The sequence below is a fragment of the Salvelinus alpinus genome, chromosome 26 (genome assembly GCF_045679555.1).
Source record: "Salvelinus alpinus chromosome 26, SLU_Salpinus.1, whole genome shotgun sequence".
Lineage (NCBI taxonomy): Eukaryota > Metazoa > Chordata > Actinopteri > Salmoniformes > Salmonidae > Salvelinus > Salvelinus alpinus.
In genome coordinates this window covers 12018004-12035308 of record NC_092111.1, presented here as the reverse complement: position 1 = coordinate 12035308, position 17305 = coordinate 12018004, and the positions used below count along the sequence as shown (strand labels likewise).

At 41.8% G+C, this 17305-nt stretch overlaps 1 protein-coding gene and 1 pseudogene across 2 annotated transcripts in view; one reads left to right on the top strand and one right to left on the bottom strand.

The window, feature by feature from the left end:
* Positions 1-3480: 3480 nt before the first annotated feature.
* LOC139554706 (delta-type opioid receptor-like) overlaps positions 3481-17305 on the top strand; it is a 28211-nt gene continuing 14386 nt past the window's right edge. The window contains exon 1 of one of the 2 annotated variants that reach the window (XM_071367763.1): positions 3481-4109. In XM_071367763.1, coding sequence (XP_071223864.1) covers positions 3865-4109 — 245 coding nt within the window. In that variant the 5' untranslated portion in view covers positions 3481-3864. Of the gene's footprint in view, positions 4110-12924; positions 13774-17305 lie in introns of those variants that run through there. The other variant, XM_071367765.1, reaches the window with a different exon arrangement.
* On the bottom strand, positions 7377-8659 carry LOC139555374 (glycerol-3-phosphate dehydrogenase, mitochondrial pseudogene; annotated as a pseudogene).

The following is a 17305-nucleotide window of genomic DNA, read 5'->3' as shown; positions in this document are numbered from 1 at the left end:
AAAAACAATTCCGGGTTAGATTTCCTCAGGTTTTCGCCTGCAAAATCAGTTTTGTTATACTCACAGAAAATATTTTGACAGTTTTGGAAACTTTGGAGTGTTTTCTATCATAATCTGTAAATTATATGCATATTCTACGATCTGGACCTGAGAAATAGTCTGTTTACCTTGGGAACGTTATTTAAAATAAATAAAAATTCTGATCCCTAGCGTCAAGAAGTTAAACTCATTATGCACCCCCCTTGGAATCCCAATGCTATCAAAGTAAACTCTATTGTCAAAAGATTCTGGCGGAGCACTCCTTCTCTCTCTTTTACCTGGCACTAGGTTTTTGTGTTTTATAAGAGTGAAGGTTATGCCTAACTGTACTAATGCACAAATACCGGTCCAATTTGTAGGCAGGTTAGGCCACAGCTTCATACCTCCAGACAACCACCAGACATCTGCTCTAGGCCATTTTATCTTACTAAAGTCCACGGAACTCAACCACCCAGTCAGGTCCCTCATTGTCTCATCGGTTGTAACATTCTCTGTCCTATTGCATGTTCTTACCTCCCCTAAGTCCCATCCGTGTGTGCTGTATCGAGCCATACAATAATAGTTTCCTTCTGCTACTGTGAAACGGGGAAGTCCGGATATAATGGGTACATGGGGATACAGATAATGCAGATCAGTGCAACTGTCATTGTCTGGCTTCCCTGCCTTCATGAACAGCTTTACCATACAGGCCATTACCCTGGGTGAATTAATTCCATCGAGTGGAAAGAGGATGCTTGTCAACTGAGGTTTGGCTGTGTCGCAGGCATAACATTCTTCTTTAGCTACTGATCTGGCCGTATACTGAACCCATTCCAACCATAGGTTGGAATCCCCAAACCCAGTCTCCACCTCAATCACTTCCTTAACTTCTCTAGGGTAGGGGGCAGCATTCGGAATTTTGGATTAAATGCATGCCCAAATTAAACTGCCTGCTTCTCGGGCCCAGAAGATATGATATGCATATAACTGGTAGATTTGGATAGAAAACACTCTGAAGTTTCTAAAACTGTTTGAATCATGTCTGTGAGTATAACATAACTTATTTAGCAGGCGAAACCCCGAGGACAAACCATTCAGATTTCTTTTTTGAGGTCACTCTCTTTTCAATGAGATTTCATTGGGAAACCAGATTTCTAAGGGATCTGCTTGCAGTTCCTACCGCTTCCACTGGATGTCAACAGTCTTTAAAAATTGGTTGAGGTTATTCCTTTGTGTAATGAAGAAGTACGGCCATCTTGAAGGAGGGTCACTCAAAGTGTCCTGTTTGTTAGAGGCGCTTATATTAGTTATAAGAAAAGCACAAACATTAAAATTCATGTTTGCAAATTAATAAACTGACCCTGGAACAGAGCCCTCGATTTCAGATTTCTCACTTCCTCACAGGAAGTTTGCTGCAAAATTAGTTCTGTTCTACTCACAGATATAATTCAAGCGGTTTTAGAAACTAGAGAGTGTTTTCTATCCAATAGTAATAATAATATGCATATTGTACGAGCAAGAATTGAGTACGAGGCAGTTTAATTTGGGAACGATTTTTTACAAAGTGGAAATAGCGCCCCCCCTATTGAGAAAAGGTTAAAGAAAAACTAACAGGTCTGTGAGAGCCGGAATTCTTACTGGATGGTAGGTGATCAAATACTTATGTCATGCAATAAAATGCAAATTAATTACTTAAAAATCATACCATGTAATTTTCTGGATTTTTGTTTTAGATTCCGTCTCTCACAGTTGAAGTGTACCTATGATAAAAAATTACAGACCTCTACATGCTTTGTAAGTAGGAAAACCTGCAAAATCTGCAGTGTATCAAATACTTGTTCTCCCTACTGTATAAGACAACTGCTGGGACTGGCCAGGCAGAGCTCCTGATTGACATGTGTACATGGTGCATTGAGTTGGTTGAAACCTCTCCAGCACTGTGACAATAAACAATGATTCATTTAAGATTGACTTTGGGTGTCCCTGTATAAGAACTTCCACGACATGTGCCCGGGTTGTTTTGATGTAATGTTTTACAATAAGGATTTATCTCTGCCCCATCAATCAATGTGGTTGTGACACTTAGGATTAGAGATGATTAAGGGGATATCTAGGCGCATCATCAACGTAGGCACATCATTACTGTGCTTGCATCCAAAAATGCCACCCTATCACCTATATAGTGCACTACTTTTGTGCACTACCCATAGGGCTCTGGTCAAAGTAGGGCCCTATATAGGGTATTGATTGCCATGTAAGATTCAACCTGTGTGAACTCCAAAGGTCCATGAAGCTTATATTACTAATAATGAACTGGACCTCTAAGCCCTGCGGACAGAAGAGTGTTGTATATTTCCTGAAGGGTTTAGTTGTGTGTGAACAAGAGTTTGTATAGCCACTTTACATAGCAGGAAATGAAGGGCCATTATGGAGCCTGGTAAAGTGGAGAGTAATGAGGAGAAGGACTCAGAGAAAAGTAATCAACACAGTAGGAGAGGAATCAATTAAATTATGAAATGAAGAAAGTGAGTGGGAGAGAGAGAGGGGGAGAGGGAAGAAGCGAGTGAGAGAGATAGAGAAACAACTAGCGACACAGAAACGAAAAGAAAATCTGTACCTCTCTCTGATATAAAATATTAAGCTCTGAGTCATTTGCATCAATCTAGTTTCCAAATACTGGTACCGTAGCATATCAAGCCTTGTAGCTCTGCTAGCTCTATCAATCTCAAGCGTTGAAACACAGGTAGTACATGTACAGTGCCTTCGGAAAATATTCAGAACCCTGTAATGTAACAAAATGTGGAAAATATCAAGAGGTCTGAAATTTTCCGAAATCACTGTATGAGCCATGTTACAATTCCCACCAAGAGGGTTAACCCTATTGGCTCAATGGTAGGGTGTTGGGGTAGTATTCCACAGGTGATATTCATCTGAGAAATATCAATGATTATAAAGAACATTAGCAAATGTAGGCTATCTAATGAGGAGCAGTTTTTCCAGAAGCATTTTCCATTAAGATGAAAATTGCCACATCAAAACCAGCTGAGGCACCGTTCAATTCCTTTTTAGATTATTTTCTCTATGTGCTTGCCAAGCACCAAGCCTAGAACTACACATCTAGACAAAGGCTAATTCTATCACTAATAGGCCTAGGCCCAGTATTATTTCATTCAAAGTACTGCATTTGGTTATTTATTCAAATGAACTTGCATCATCATGGTATTGTCTGTGAACAATATGTTTATCATATGTTCTGTCGCATAGTCTACGATAAGTGTAGACATTAATTGGCTTCTTCAGTTCAGCTGAATAGGCTAAAACAATTATCAGCCAACTATGCACATCTTTGATCTCGACATATAACGTTGGTTATAAGAAATCACATGCAGGGCCGGATGGGGTAACATTAGACGTTTGGAGAGCGAGACAAATCACTATGTGCACCTTTTCCACTAATGGCTACCGGCAACACTACACAGACCGATCCTCCTGAGAACAGGACTCCTGTCTTTCAATTGGACACATGAAGGAACAGTTATTGGATCATCATTTTCTGTGAAATCTAAACAATAGTGAAAACACTTTTGCTTTCTTATTTTTTCGGTGGTAAAGTCTGTCATCATTCTGTTAATCAGGATCGACCGTTTGGTGAGACAGACCAACCGACCAACTCGCCCTTTGGCGCGTAAGGATAAGTACACACCTTCCAACCAATAAAACGCCCAGTAGGCGAAACAAAAGCGCAAGTCGTGCCCTCCTAGCCGACCAGTAGTGCTTGGTGAAGTTTTCAGAACCACGAACCAGATAACAGAGACAGTCACAGACGCGAGCGACAATAGTATAACCATGGAGCCATCCACTGCCCCCGGTGATGAACCGGCTGATTTCGAGTTGTACTCGGTGATTCCATCCAATGTCACCTACCCGGACGACGAGATGGGGTTCGAGCCCAACGGAGGAAACTACACCCATCAGCTCCCGGTTCAGAGCGCCTCCAATATTATAGTAGCCATCTCCATCACGGCGCTCTACTCCGTTATCTGCGTGGTGGGATTGCTCGGGAATGTCCTTGTGATGTACGGTGTGGTGAGGTAAGGGCTTTCTACTGGAACTCTACTTAGCCTACTATTATTGGTGACAACTTACTTTTGATATTGTATGCCTATTATTGTCCGTATGAAAATGTGTGAATGTATATCCTTTTGGGGAAATGCATGATTGAAAAAGTACTTTTCTCCCCAAAACTTTTAGGCTATAAGGGAATCGTGTATTCCGTATGGAAATTCCGTTTTTTTATAGTACAATATTTTATGTGTGCCTCACCATGTTAGCTAAGCATAACGATGATTTGTCAAATGTAAGCACTGAAAGTCAATCTTCGGTAACTTGACGTTGCTACACTGTATTATATATTGTTTGACAAAAAAAATATACAAATACTTTGCTTTCGTTCAACGATGATACATTTTTGCTGGTGAAACAGTGAATCAATGTTTACTCGCGCTTGAGAACCAGAGGAAAGATATGGAGTCTGGTGGAGTGTGTGTGCGTTTGCGTGTGTGTGCGCGCCTACTAGCTTGCGTGCATGCTTCGGACTCGCTTTCATATTTCACATCCATTCGTCCTCAGTTCAGGCTGATTCCACAGTGCCCTGCGCCCGCGCGCGCACACACGCACGCACGCACGCACGCACGCACACACACACACACACACACACACACACACACACACACACACACACACACACACACACACACACACACACACACACACACACACACACAGCATATGGCTAGAGAGCTGGGCCAGGTCAAGCAGGGAGTCTCTTTTACCTCCATCTCTAGCTGGTAAATATGACGGCTTTCTTTCGTTGGATTTGGTTTGAAGTGAAAGGATTATACTTAAAATAGTCCTCAAATTGGGCTAGCTTTAAAACATATTTTATTTTAAATTCTCCAACTGTACAGACATTAAGATCAACATGATTCAAATTGCAATTACTGCCATTATTATTGGCTATTCCCGATCTGCACCCTCCCTTAATTTAAATAGTATTGATGTCAGTGATGTGGTTACTGTTTACGATGACCTTACCATGCTGAGTGTACCCTTAAGGAGAATAATTATGCCCACATCACTGCCAAACTTTGGGGACTGAACCCTCACAGTGTACTAAACTGAACCCTATTAGTCTACTAAACTGTCTGGCATTATAAGACAATGAGTGTCAAGTCTAGTAAACTGGATGTCCAGTCTAATGCACTTACTTCCTCTGATGTCTACTAATAGCTTTATTGCCCACTGCAGTCAGACATTATAAAACAGTGACCAGTCTAGTAGCTCTGAATCCACTGATAGCTTTAGGGTTGTGGTCAATTCGGATTTGTTTTATTTAATTCAATTCCAACAATGAATTTGAATTGAATTGGCTACATCCCACAGGAAGCAGAATTTGAATTGAAGGAAGTATAATTGGATTAAAACCAATTAAAACAAATTCAACTGAGATGTGAAACATGAGTCTCATTCATTTAAAAAATATTTTATCAAAAGGTTATGCCACTTATTAAAGCAAAGAATAGACATACCATTTCAAATGTTAATTAGATTTTAACTCAAAGATGTCAAGCACTATTTTTCTTTGCTGTGAAATGTTAGATTGTTCCCTTCCATACTGCAGTGTTTAACCTAATGCATTCTGGGATTTTTCTTTCTTTCTAACATTTAGAACATTAAGGGAATTATGGATAATTATAGACAACCCACAACACAATTGTAGAATATTTCCAGACCACTATAATTATTTAAAATTATTTTACGAGAATGAGTTTTGAAAATGAAAATGTTCAACTTTATGCTATGCGGAGTGGAACAGGGGAACCCAAGAGCAGACTCAGATGAGGAAACTGAGATTAACTTCTTTGGGACAGGGGGGCAGTATTGAGTAGCTTGGATAAAAAAAGTGCCCAGAGTAAACTGCCTGCTACTCAGTCCTAAAAGCTAGAATATGCATATAATTAGTAGATTTGGATAGAAAACACTCTGATGTTTCTAAAACTGTTTGAATGATGTCTGTGAGTATAACAGAACTCATATGGCAGGCAAAAACCTGAGAAAAAATCCAACCAGGAAGTGGGAAATCTGAGGTTTGTAGTTTTTCAACTCTTTGCCTATCCAAGATACAGTGTAAATTTGGTCCGATTGCACTTCCCAAGGCTTCCACTAGATGTCAACAGTCTTTAGAATGTTGTTTGATGCTTCTACTGTGAAGGATGAGGGAATAAGAGCTGATTGAGTCAGGGGTCTGGCATGAGCTGATCACGCGCCCTCACGTGAGAGTTAGCTGCGTTCCATCGCATTTCTACAGAAAAAGGAATTTATTGCATGGTGGGCTTTTCAGTAAAGCTTTTTTGAAATCTGACACAGGGGTTGCATTAACTTCTCTAGGATAGGGGGCAGCATTTTCACTTTTGGATAAATAGCGTGCCCAATTTCAACTTCCTTCTACTCATCCCCAGAATATAAGATATGCATATTATTAGTAGATTTGGATAGAAAACACTCTGAAGTTTCTAAAACTGTTTGAATCATGTCTGTGAGTATAACAGAACTTATGTAGCAGGCAAAACCCAGAGGATTAACCATTCAGATCTTCTTTTTTTTTAGGTCACTGTCTGTTCAATGAGATTTCATTGGGATACTAGATTTCTAATCAACCTGTTTGCAGTTCCTACCGCTTCCACTGGATGTCACCAGTCTTTGGAAATAGGTTGAGGTTATTCCTTTGTGCAATGAAGAAGTACGACCATCTGGAATCAGTGTAACGTTATGTGTACTGTTTGAGAGTTGTGCAAGACTAGAAAAGTAGCGTTAGTTTGTTGTCCTCCTGTATTGAAAACAGATAGACCCGTCTTCAATTTGATCGATTATTAACGTTTAAAAATACCTAAAGTTGTATTACAAAAGTAGTTTGAAATGTTTTGGCAAAGTTTAGAGGTAATTTTTGAGATATTTTGTAGTGACGTTGCGCAAATTATAAAGACTGTTGACATCTAGTGGAAGCCTTAGGAAGTGCAATATGACCCCATTTCCACTGTATCTTGGATAGGCAAAGAGTTGAAAAACTACAAACCTCAGATTTCCCACTTCCTGGTTGGATTTTTTTCTCAGTTTTTGCCTGCCATATGAGTTCTGTTATACTCACAGACATCATTCAAACAGTTTTAGAAACTTCAGTGTGTTTTCTATCCAAATCTACTAATTATATGCATATTCTAGCAGGCAGTTTACTCTGGGCACCTTTTTATCCAAGCTACTCAATACTGCCCCCCTGTCCCAAAGAAGATAAGACGGCAGCCCTACCCTCCTGCAATGGTGACCAGGCCACTGTGGATCCTGCAGATGGACTGAGTGTCTTTAGAGTTGGGCTCAGTGACCAGAGGAGGGATACCAATCCACACTACCAGGACGTCTCCTCTCCTCTCGTCTCCTCTCTATATCAGGGCTGAGGTACAGTAGTTGCGGACTTCGTTCAGAATGAAGTTGATGTCTTCCTCTCTGGGGATGGTGTAGGCAGTGACGTCAGTGGGCGTGTCCGTCGTCCGTGATGGTCATCATGTCCCAGGGCAGGAAGAAGATGACACGGCCGTTGCTGGTTGCCGGGTCCAGGAGACCCATCATGTCAGGACTGTAATAACCAGGGATGACTATGTGAACCCCAGCACTGGGCTGACAGATTTTAGCGTTCTTCCCGTCATCCATTTTCCTCAGAGAGTCAGTGAACAGTCCCGTGGAGTTGATGATTTGGCTCTGACGTCAAATACATTTCCTGTGATAACGTCTCTTCAGCATGCCCCACAGATCTTCTCCTTGCCCATCTCAGCACTTGTCTTCTTCAGCAGGTGGACCACCTCTGTGTACTGTAGTTAGCAAATCCAGCAGTGTGTCTGGCTGCTGTCAGGGCAATCTGCATTGTTATGCTGTCCATCATAGTAGACGATGGCTCCCACCAGCTTGTCTTTCTTCAGCACGGGGAAGAGTTCCAGGGCCTTGTTCTTACTGAGGACATAGCTACTCTTCAGACACTGGCCTCCAGCCACCAGGTCTTACATCTGTATACTAGCTCAGTAGTATGGCAGCTGCCACCATTTGTAAACATGGAACATAATGGGTAGTGGGGCGATGAGGGGCGATGTCTAGCAGGTTGGAGCGTTCATGGAGAGCATCTTTCACCATCATGTATTGTTCATAATCGAATTTAATAATGGCCTTTTGGAGGTAGTATACTCCTCCGTGGCTGAGCTTGGTGCTCCGGCTGCTGGTCCCCGATGAGAAATCATTCCTCTCCACCAGGGCAGTCTTAAGGTTGCGTGTGACAGCACATCCGGAGCCCGCGGCCCGGCCCTTCTGACAAGAACATCAAACTCCTCAGTGTCTTGCAGGGTGGAGAGCTGAGCTTTTCTGGTTGGGAGCTCATCTTTAAATGGCTGCTGTAATTGCCCCTTCCGCTGCTACATACGCCAGCCTGTGCCCATGTATTCTGTGGTTTTCTGTATTCCGACAGTTGTGTTAGGCCCAGAAGAGCAGCGGCCGTCCCGGTCCGCATGATAGCTGTCCCTTTCAAGGCCTTCCAGAAGGCCATTGATCCTGATCCTGCAAGGATTTTCAATGTTCAATTGACGATAACAACACCAGGAGAGCCAGGGCGTAAACCGAAAACAATGATACAATTCACAATATGATGTGATTTAAAAAAAAAAAAATGATGGTGATGTGTAGAATAAGTAAGCCATTTGAATTTCAATGAATTTCTTTGAATTCAATTCCACTTCCTTTCATTCAAATTCTATTTAAATTCTGCTTCCTGTTGAGTGTATCCAACTCAAATTCAATTCAAATTCATGAATTGAATTGGAAATAAAGAGCAATCTGCATCTTAATTCAGAATTGTAATATATGTATAGTTCAATGGAGCTTGACTGTAAGAGCCAGTAGGCTACCATCAGTACAAACCTTTCTCTCTGGTTGTCAGGAAAAATATACATCTAATGGCCTCTTCTGCTGTCTACTGTCAGATAATGAAAGGGGTTTTCATGACAAAGGACATTAGTTGGTTTCTGCCAGAGCCATATATTAAGAGAGTTCGGCCAGGTTTTAGAACGGACGCCATGTTTATAATACATGCCCAATACATTGCGTCTTTATTCTGAAAGTGTTGGCAATGTAACAATGTGAGAGCGCCTCCAACAGTTCCCTATGAAATGACCCGCTGTAAACAAGCAAAACAGAGCATACCATCTAGCCACAACCACTTTAATGCCTTATGCCTTCTGCATTCTTCTTCTTCTTCTTTTTTGCGCATGGGCTGTCGTTACCATGACAACCACCCCAAAATGTAAGGAGACAGAGAGAAAAAAAAGAGAGAGAAAGAGTGAAGGGAGAAAGAGAACGAGGAAGATAGCAAAAAACAGAGACAGACAGGCGGAGAGATAAACAGTGAAAGAAAGAGAGAGAGAGAGAGAGAGAGAGAGAGAGAGAGAGAGAGAGAGAGAGAGAGAGAGAGAGAGAGAGAGAGAGAGAGAGAGAGAGAGAGAGAAACAGACACATTTTGTATTTTATTAGGATCCCCATCAGCTGTTACTGAAGCAGCTACTCTTCCTGGGGTCCACACAAAAATCTAAAGCATGACAGAATACATAACATCATTAGACAAGAACAGATCAAGGACTGAACTACACACATTTAAAATGGATAGGAAGAGTGTGGAGAAAGCGGTGACGTCGAGTTGGGATCGATGCATTCTAATTGTCTGGAACACAGGAAATAAAACATTGACTAGTGGAGTAAAACTAATGTGTTAGCCACCACAGTGAGTTGCTAATGTTCATTCACTGTGAATCGTGATTGGCATTGAACATCCATTTTAAAAGCACAGCATAGTGAGTAATTCAGCTTTTTATGAGTGTACAGTATATCCCCTCTCTCCGTTCTAGAGAGCTGTTGCCTGTATCCATCTGGCTTTCCAGGCAGGCTAAATCTCACACTCAAAGTATTTGAAAGAAAACTAATACTATTTGAACCCAGGTGTAGCCTGCTCCAGATTGAGAGCTAACTGGTGTGGATGTGAAGGTTATTTTCTAGTATCCACGTTAGCATCACTTATAATGCATGCCCAATACATTGCTTCATTCTGAGTGGTATTCTAGTGTGGATATTGGAACAGAGCTGAAGAAGAGTCCTCTGTGATCACTGACTAAGGGGACTGAGAGCTGGAGCTGAGAGCTGGAGCTGACACCACCACTGCTGTGGATCATCCATTGTAACACAGCCCAGGTCAGCAGCACTCCTCTGCTTGACAGTCAGCCATCCAAGTCTCACACACACACACACACACACACACACACACACACACACACACACACACACACACACACACACACACACACACACACACACACACACACACACACACACACACACACACACACACACACACACACACACACACACACACACAGAGAGAAGCAGTATGAGTGTAGAGATGATTGTACCCAATGTACTATGCTATGACTTACATCTTACAGTTTTTTACAATCACTAACATCCTTTTGTCCAATCTGTAGTCACATTTTCAAAACGCTAAACACAATTAGCCGTCTGTTGTGGACCATACCATAAACACAATTCATCGTGTTTTCACAGAATATGCTGTCAATTTTATTTATTTTGTAATACATTTCTAAAGGGCAATATGCAGTCAATTAACACATTTCTAAAATGCTTACATTTTCTTTACATACAAGCTTACCCAATACCTAAGTTATGGATCTTTATTTTGTTATTTACAAATGCTGGCACACAGCATGCCAGAAATGAAGACCTAATGTTCAAAACCTTAAATATAGTATAAAGTAGAGGTCGACCGATTAATCGGAAAGGCCGATTAATTAGGGCCGATTTCAAGTTTTCATAACAATCGGTAATCAGCATTTTTGGACACCGATTATGGCCGATTACATTGTACTCCACGAGGAGACTGCGTGGCAGGCTGACTACCTGTTACGTGAGTGCAGCAAGGAGCCAAGGTAAGTTGCTAGCTAGCATTAAACTTATCGTAAAACAATCAATCTTAACATAATCACTAGTTAACTACACATGGTTGAGGATATTACTAGTTTATCTAGCTTGTTGCATATAATCGATGCGGTGCCTGTTAATTTATCATCGAATCACAGCTTACTTCGCCAAACGGGTGATGATTTAACAAGCGCATTCGCGAAAAAAGCACTGTAGTTGCACCAATGTGTACCTAACCATAAACATCAATGCCTTTCTTAAAATCAATACACAAGTATATATTTTTAAACCTGCATATTTAGTTAATATTGCCTGCTAACATGAATTTCTTTTAACTAGGGAATTGTGTCAGATCTCTTGCGTTCAGTGCAAGCAGAGTCAGGGTATATGCAGCAGTTTGGGCTGCCTGGCTCGTTGCGAACTGTGTGAAGACCATTTCTTCCTAACAAAGACCGTAATTAATTTGCCAGAATTGTACATAATTATGACATAACATTGAAGGTTGTGCAATGTAACAGCAATATTTAGACTTAGGGATGCCACCTGTAAGCATTCATTCAAACAGCACTTTCCTGCATTTGCCAGCAGCTCTTTGCTGTGCTTCAAGCATTGCGCTGTTAATGACTTAAAGTCTATCAACTCCCGAGATTAGGCTGGCAATACTAAAGTACCTATTAGAACATCCAATAGTCAAAGGTATATGAAATACAAATGGTATAGAGAGAAATAGTCATATAATAACTACAACCTAAAACGTCTTACCTGGGGATATTGAAGACTCATGTTAAAAGGAACCACCAGCTTTCATATGTTCGCATGTTCAGAGCAAGGAACTTAAACGTTAGCTTTTTTACATGACAAATATTGCACTTTTACGTTCTTCTCCAACACTTAGTTTTTGCATTATTTAAACCAAATTGAACATGTTTCATTATTTATTTGAGACTAAATTAATTTTATTGATGTATTATATTAAGTTAAAATAAAAGTGTTCAATCAGTATTGTTGTAATTGTCATTATTACAGGAGTATTTGGACCAGGGAGAGGAGTAGCTGGACCAGGGAGAGGAGTAGTTGGACCAGGCAGAGGAGTAATGGGACAGGAAGAGTAATTGGACCAGGCAGAGGAGTAGTTGGACCAGGCAGAGCAGTAGTTGGACCAGGCAGAGGAGTAGTTGGACCAGGCAGAGGAGTAGTTGGACCAGGCAGAGGAGTAGTTGGACCAGGCAGAGGAGTAGCTGGACCAGGCAGAGGAGTAGTTGGACCAGGCAGAGGAGTAGCTGGACCAGGCAGAGGAGTAGCTGGACCAGGCAGAGGAGTAGTTGGACCAGGGAGAGGAGTAGTTGGACCAGGGAGAGGAGTAGTTGGACCAGGCAGAGGAGTAGTTGGACCAGGCAGAGGAGTAGCTGGATCAGGCAGAGGAGTAGTTGGACCAGGGAGAGGAGTAGCTGGACCAGGCAAAGGAGTAGCTGGGCCAGGCAGAGGGTAGTTGGACCAGGGAGAGAAGTAGTTGGACCAGGGAGAGGAGTAGTTGGACCAGGCAGAGGAGTAGCTGGGCCAGGCAGAGGAGTAGCTGGACCAGGGAGAGGAGTAGTTGGACCAGGGAGAGGAGTAGTTGGACCAGGCAGAGGAGTAGCTGGGCCAGGCATAGGAGTAGCTGGACCAGGGAGAGGAGTAGTTGGACCAGGGAGAGGAGTAGCTGGATCAGGCAGAGGAGTAGTTGGACCAGGGAGAGGAGTAGTTGGACCAGGCAGAGGAGTAGCTGGGCCAGGCAGAGGAGTAGTTGGACCAGGGAGAGGAGTAGTTGGACCAGGGAGAGGAGTAGTTGGACCAGGCAGAGGAGTAGCTGGGCCAGGCAGAGGAGTAGCTGGACCAGGGAGAGGAGTAGTTGGACCAGGGAGAGGAGTAGTTGGACCAGGCAGAGGAGTAGCTGGGCCAGGCAGAGGAGTAGCTGGACCAGGGAGAGGAGTAGTTGGACCAGGGAGAGGAGTAGCTGGATCAGGCAGAGGAGTAGCTGGACCAGGCAGAGGAGTAGTTGGACCAGGCAGAGGAGTATTTGGACCAGGACAAGGGAAAAGGAGAGGTAGGGGGAGAGGAGTGAGAATGTGTGGTGATGTTCAAAGGAGAGTAAGACCTGTTGTCACTGATGAAATAAGAGCCACCACCACGGACCATGTGATAAACCAGGGTCTATCACTGAGAGATGCTGGTGAAAGAGTCCAGTCTAATCTCAGACGGTTAACCGTGGCTTCCATTATCCATCATTTTCAACAAACCAACAGGTTAGTAATGCATTTCACAAGGGCTTCTTCTATCATTACTGTTGCTATGTCCCACTGTAACTGTAGACCACCAGACCCAATGAAAATACATATGTTGTTTTTTGTTCCTCTAAAGGACACAACGTCTTCCTCCCTCTGGAGGAAGAGGAAAGCTCCTCAGTGAAGACCAAAACCATGCCATTGTAGGATTGGTCATTGCTGACAATGCAGTAAAACTGAGAGAAATTCAGACCAGAATTGTGAAGGACAACCTGGTATTGAACAATGTGGAAGCATCAGCCTGACTACCATTGCTCGGACTCTGACCAAACACAGAGTTCGAATTAAATAGTTGTACACAGTTCCTTTTGAAAGGAACAGTGAGCGGGTCAAGGAACTCCGGCACCAATATGTCCAGGTATGATGTCTATCCAATATGTCTTGTTCTATAGTGAGTTTTACACTATGCTACTCTACATGTAAACATGGGTTACAGTACATACAGTAGGACATACTGAAAAGCATTTACACATACTGTGTTTGATTTCTTTCAGAGAGTCAAGGAGTTGAAGGCTAATCAAAACCCACATTAAATAATGTATGTAGACGAGGCAGGGTTTAATTAATTAGGCCCCTTTTTTCTCAATTTCCGCCTGAATGACGTGCCCAAAGTAAACTGCTTGTTGCTCAAGCCCTGAAGCCAGGATATGCATATAATTGGTATCATTGGAAAGAAAACACTTTGAAGTTTGTAGAAATGTTAAAATAATGTAGAACTTTATAACACAACAGATATGGTAGGAGAAAATCCAAAGAAAAACCAACCTGAATGGTTTTTTTTGACAGCCGATGCTCTTACAATGGAAAGTATAGGAGCATACTGAATTCTAGCTCCCAGGATGCAATTCCCATGGCTTCCACAGGGTGTCAGCAGTCTATGTTCAAGGTTTCAGGATTGTAACTTGCAAAACGAATAAGAAATATCAGTTTTAGTATAGGGACACAGTCTTGGAAATGTGTGCGCGAGCGATGAAGACAGAATGCACCTGCTAAAATCGGTTTCCTATTGAACATACTTCTTTCCATAAGAAATATTATAGTTTGATTACATATTACGGTATCTGAGGAGTAAATTGAAATGTATTTTGACTTGTTCAAACAAAGTTTAGGGGTAGATTTTCGGATTCCTTTCTCTGCATGTTGAACAAGTGGATTACTCAAATCGATGGCGCCAACTAAACAGACTTCTTGGGATATAAAGAAGGATTTTAACTAACAAAATGACACTACATGTTATAGCTGGGATCATTTGGATGACAAATCAGAGGAAGATTTTCAAAAAGTAAGTGAAAATTTAATTGCTATTTCTGAATTTATAAAAACTGTGCCGGTGTAAAAATATTTTGATGTGGGGCGCCATCCTCAAACAATCTCATGGCATGCTTTCGCTGTAATGGCTACTGTACATTGGACAGTGCAGTTAAATTAACAAGAACTTAAGCTATCAACCGATATAAGACACTTGTATGTACCTAAATGTTTAATATCCATCATTTTTATGATTATTTATTTGAATTGCGCGCCCTCCAGTTTCACCGGAAGTTAGCGGGACGTCTAGCCCTAACCTGGCAAAAACATGTCGGAGGGGAAGAAACGTCATCGGGAAAAGGGTCACCGTTGATATGCCGGGTCAGAGAGGAGCAAATATCACAATGTGTGCTGCAATCTGGAGTGCTGGTTTGTTCCTGCAGAAATGTCAGATTGAAACCTACAACAAGCTTTTGTTTTTAGATGACCTCCACCAACAGCTGGTGCCAGAAGCAGAAAGGGAAAAGGTGGGGGGGGGGGGACATGAGGACATTTGTGAATGGGACAATGTAGCATTCCACCATTCACATGCAATCACAAACTGGTTTGCAGCCCATCCAAGAATGGTTTCCCTTTTCCTCCCCCCCTACTCGCCTTTCCTCAACCCCATTGAGGAATTTTTTTCTGCCTGGAGGTGGAAAGTGTATGATCATCGGCCACATGACCAAATGTCCCCCCTGGATGCAATGGATGCCGGCTGCTGACACATCTCAGCTGAAGACTGCCAGGGGTGGATAAGGCATGCCAAGCATTTCTATCCAAGGTGCATAGCGAGAGACGACATAAGATGTGATGTGGACGAGAACATGTGGCCAAATGCTGAAGATCGTATAGATTAGAACAGGACTGTGCATTTTTGCATTTTTTCCCTTCTGTGCTTTTTTTACTGTAATTGTTTTTTAATTTTTACACATTTGGAACCTATGTTGGATTTTTTGCTGATCACTGGCAGCAATTCTGTCACTTACAATTTTTTTCTACTGTACATTCTATGAAGTAAAGATGACTCATTCTTTTAGATAGTATATTGCCAAAAATGCACACATTCGACACTCAACCAAAAAAATGTGGAGTGGTTTACAGTAAAAAGAAACTGAATTAAGAAAAACTATGGATTTAATTTTGTCTATTGTATGCAGGTACAACTGAAACATGAAAAGTAATGCAGTTTTTGTAATGCAATCAACTGTTAGTATTTTGAAAGCCGTTGTGCTATAATTGACTACATGTTCCTCTTGGATAGAAAACGTGCTAGTGTTTTGACAGAATGATTAGATAGTGAGTCGGGTTTGGCGTGTTTTGATAGAATGTATGTAGAGAAAGTTTTTTTGCATTTTGAAATGTAGAGTTGGTATTCAATGAACAAAATGTGGTTTTGAGCAGAAATGAACTATTTGGCTAATTGTGTGATGTAGGTGTGTTGCTGTGTTAAGAGTTTAGAAACAGTATCTTAAGTATAGGTAAACGCTTGTTAGCAATTGTTAAAACTGTAATGGCTAATGTTACGAATGTGTGGGGGTGCAGTTGATAAAATGTCTTGCTTGAGTCGTGTAGCTGGGGTACTACAGTAGGTGGTGTGCTTGGTTTATCCATACGTAGGGCATTAGTAGAGCTGTCTCAGGGGGAAAGCTCTCTCCAAAACTGGGGAGAATCATCCCATAAGCTTGAGTAAGATTACCTTCAAACTCTGGTATACACCATAAACTGACATCGTATAACTCTGATTAGGTTGAAATCCTTTCTTTGGAGAAGTGTTTACTCAAACACACAAAGATGATAAATTCCAACCTGAAATATTGTACCCAGTGGAGTGGAAGCTTTATTGGGGTGTTTTTTAGGATGGGTGTGAGTCAACACCAGCTCCCGTGTCTTGCTGCATGTCTCCTCTCTTACTCGGTAGTGTGCCTGTGTTCTACTTCTGTCCCGACAGCTTGAAGAACACAGCGAGAGCTCTGTGATGAGTAGTGTGTGTTTGGTCAGGGAGGCGGTGGGAAGCGATGAGGGGTAGAGGGCACTGCCGCAGAGTATGGAGAAAACAATGGGGTAGAAATGATGACAGATCAGACTTCCTGCTGCAAATACAAATTGTTACACCTTTCCTATATTCAAGTTATTTGAAACATATTCAAGCTATTAGCCTCATGAACATAGAAAGTTGGTTGCAGTTTCTGTGCCACAACTGTTACATTTTTTAAATAGGTCTTTACTGGTAACCAGAATGTGTTAGGTGTTATATGGCTACAATTTGAATGTTTGAAGTGTGCTTTTATGATTGCTTACTAAAAAGCTATTGTTTACCTTCTATATTTCTAAATACATAATGTATATTTGTTTGGCTACCACTCAGATCATATTTTGGCCCACCAATCCCCTGGTCTAAATGCTGATGTCTCCAATTCGTAGTAAACTGGCTGATTGAAACACCCTCACAACAGAGTGTGTACTCACAGAGGATGTCTACAAGCAGTGTGCCTAACTAGGGTTCGAGTCTGCGTCTCCAATGAACCACACGACTCTGCTAGCCTTCTGAGCTAAACCTTTAGTAATAAGTCATGAAGCAAACACAACTCTTCCTCAACTCA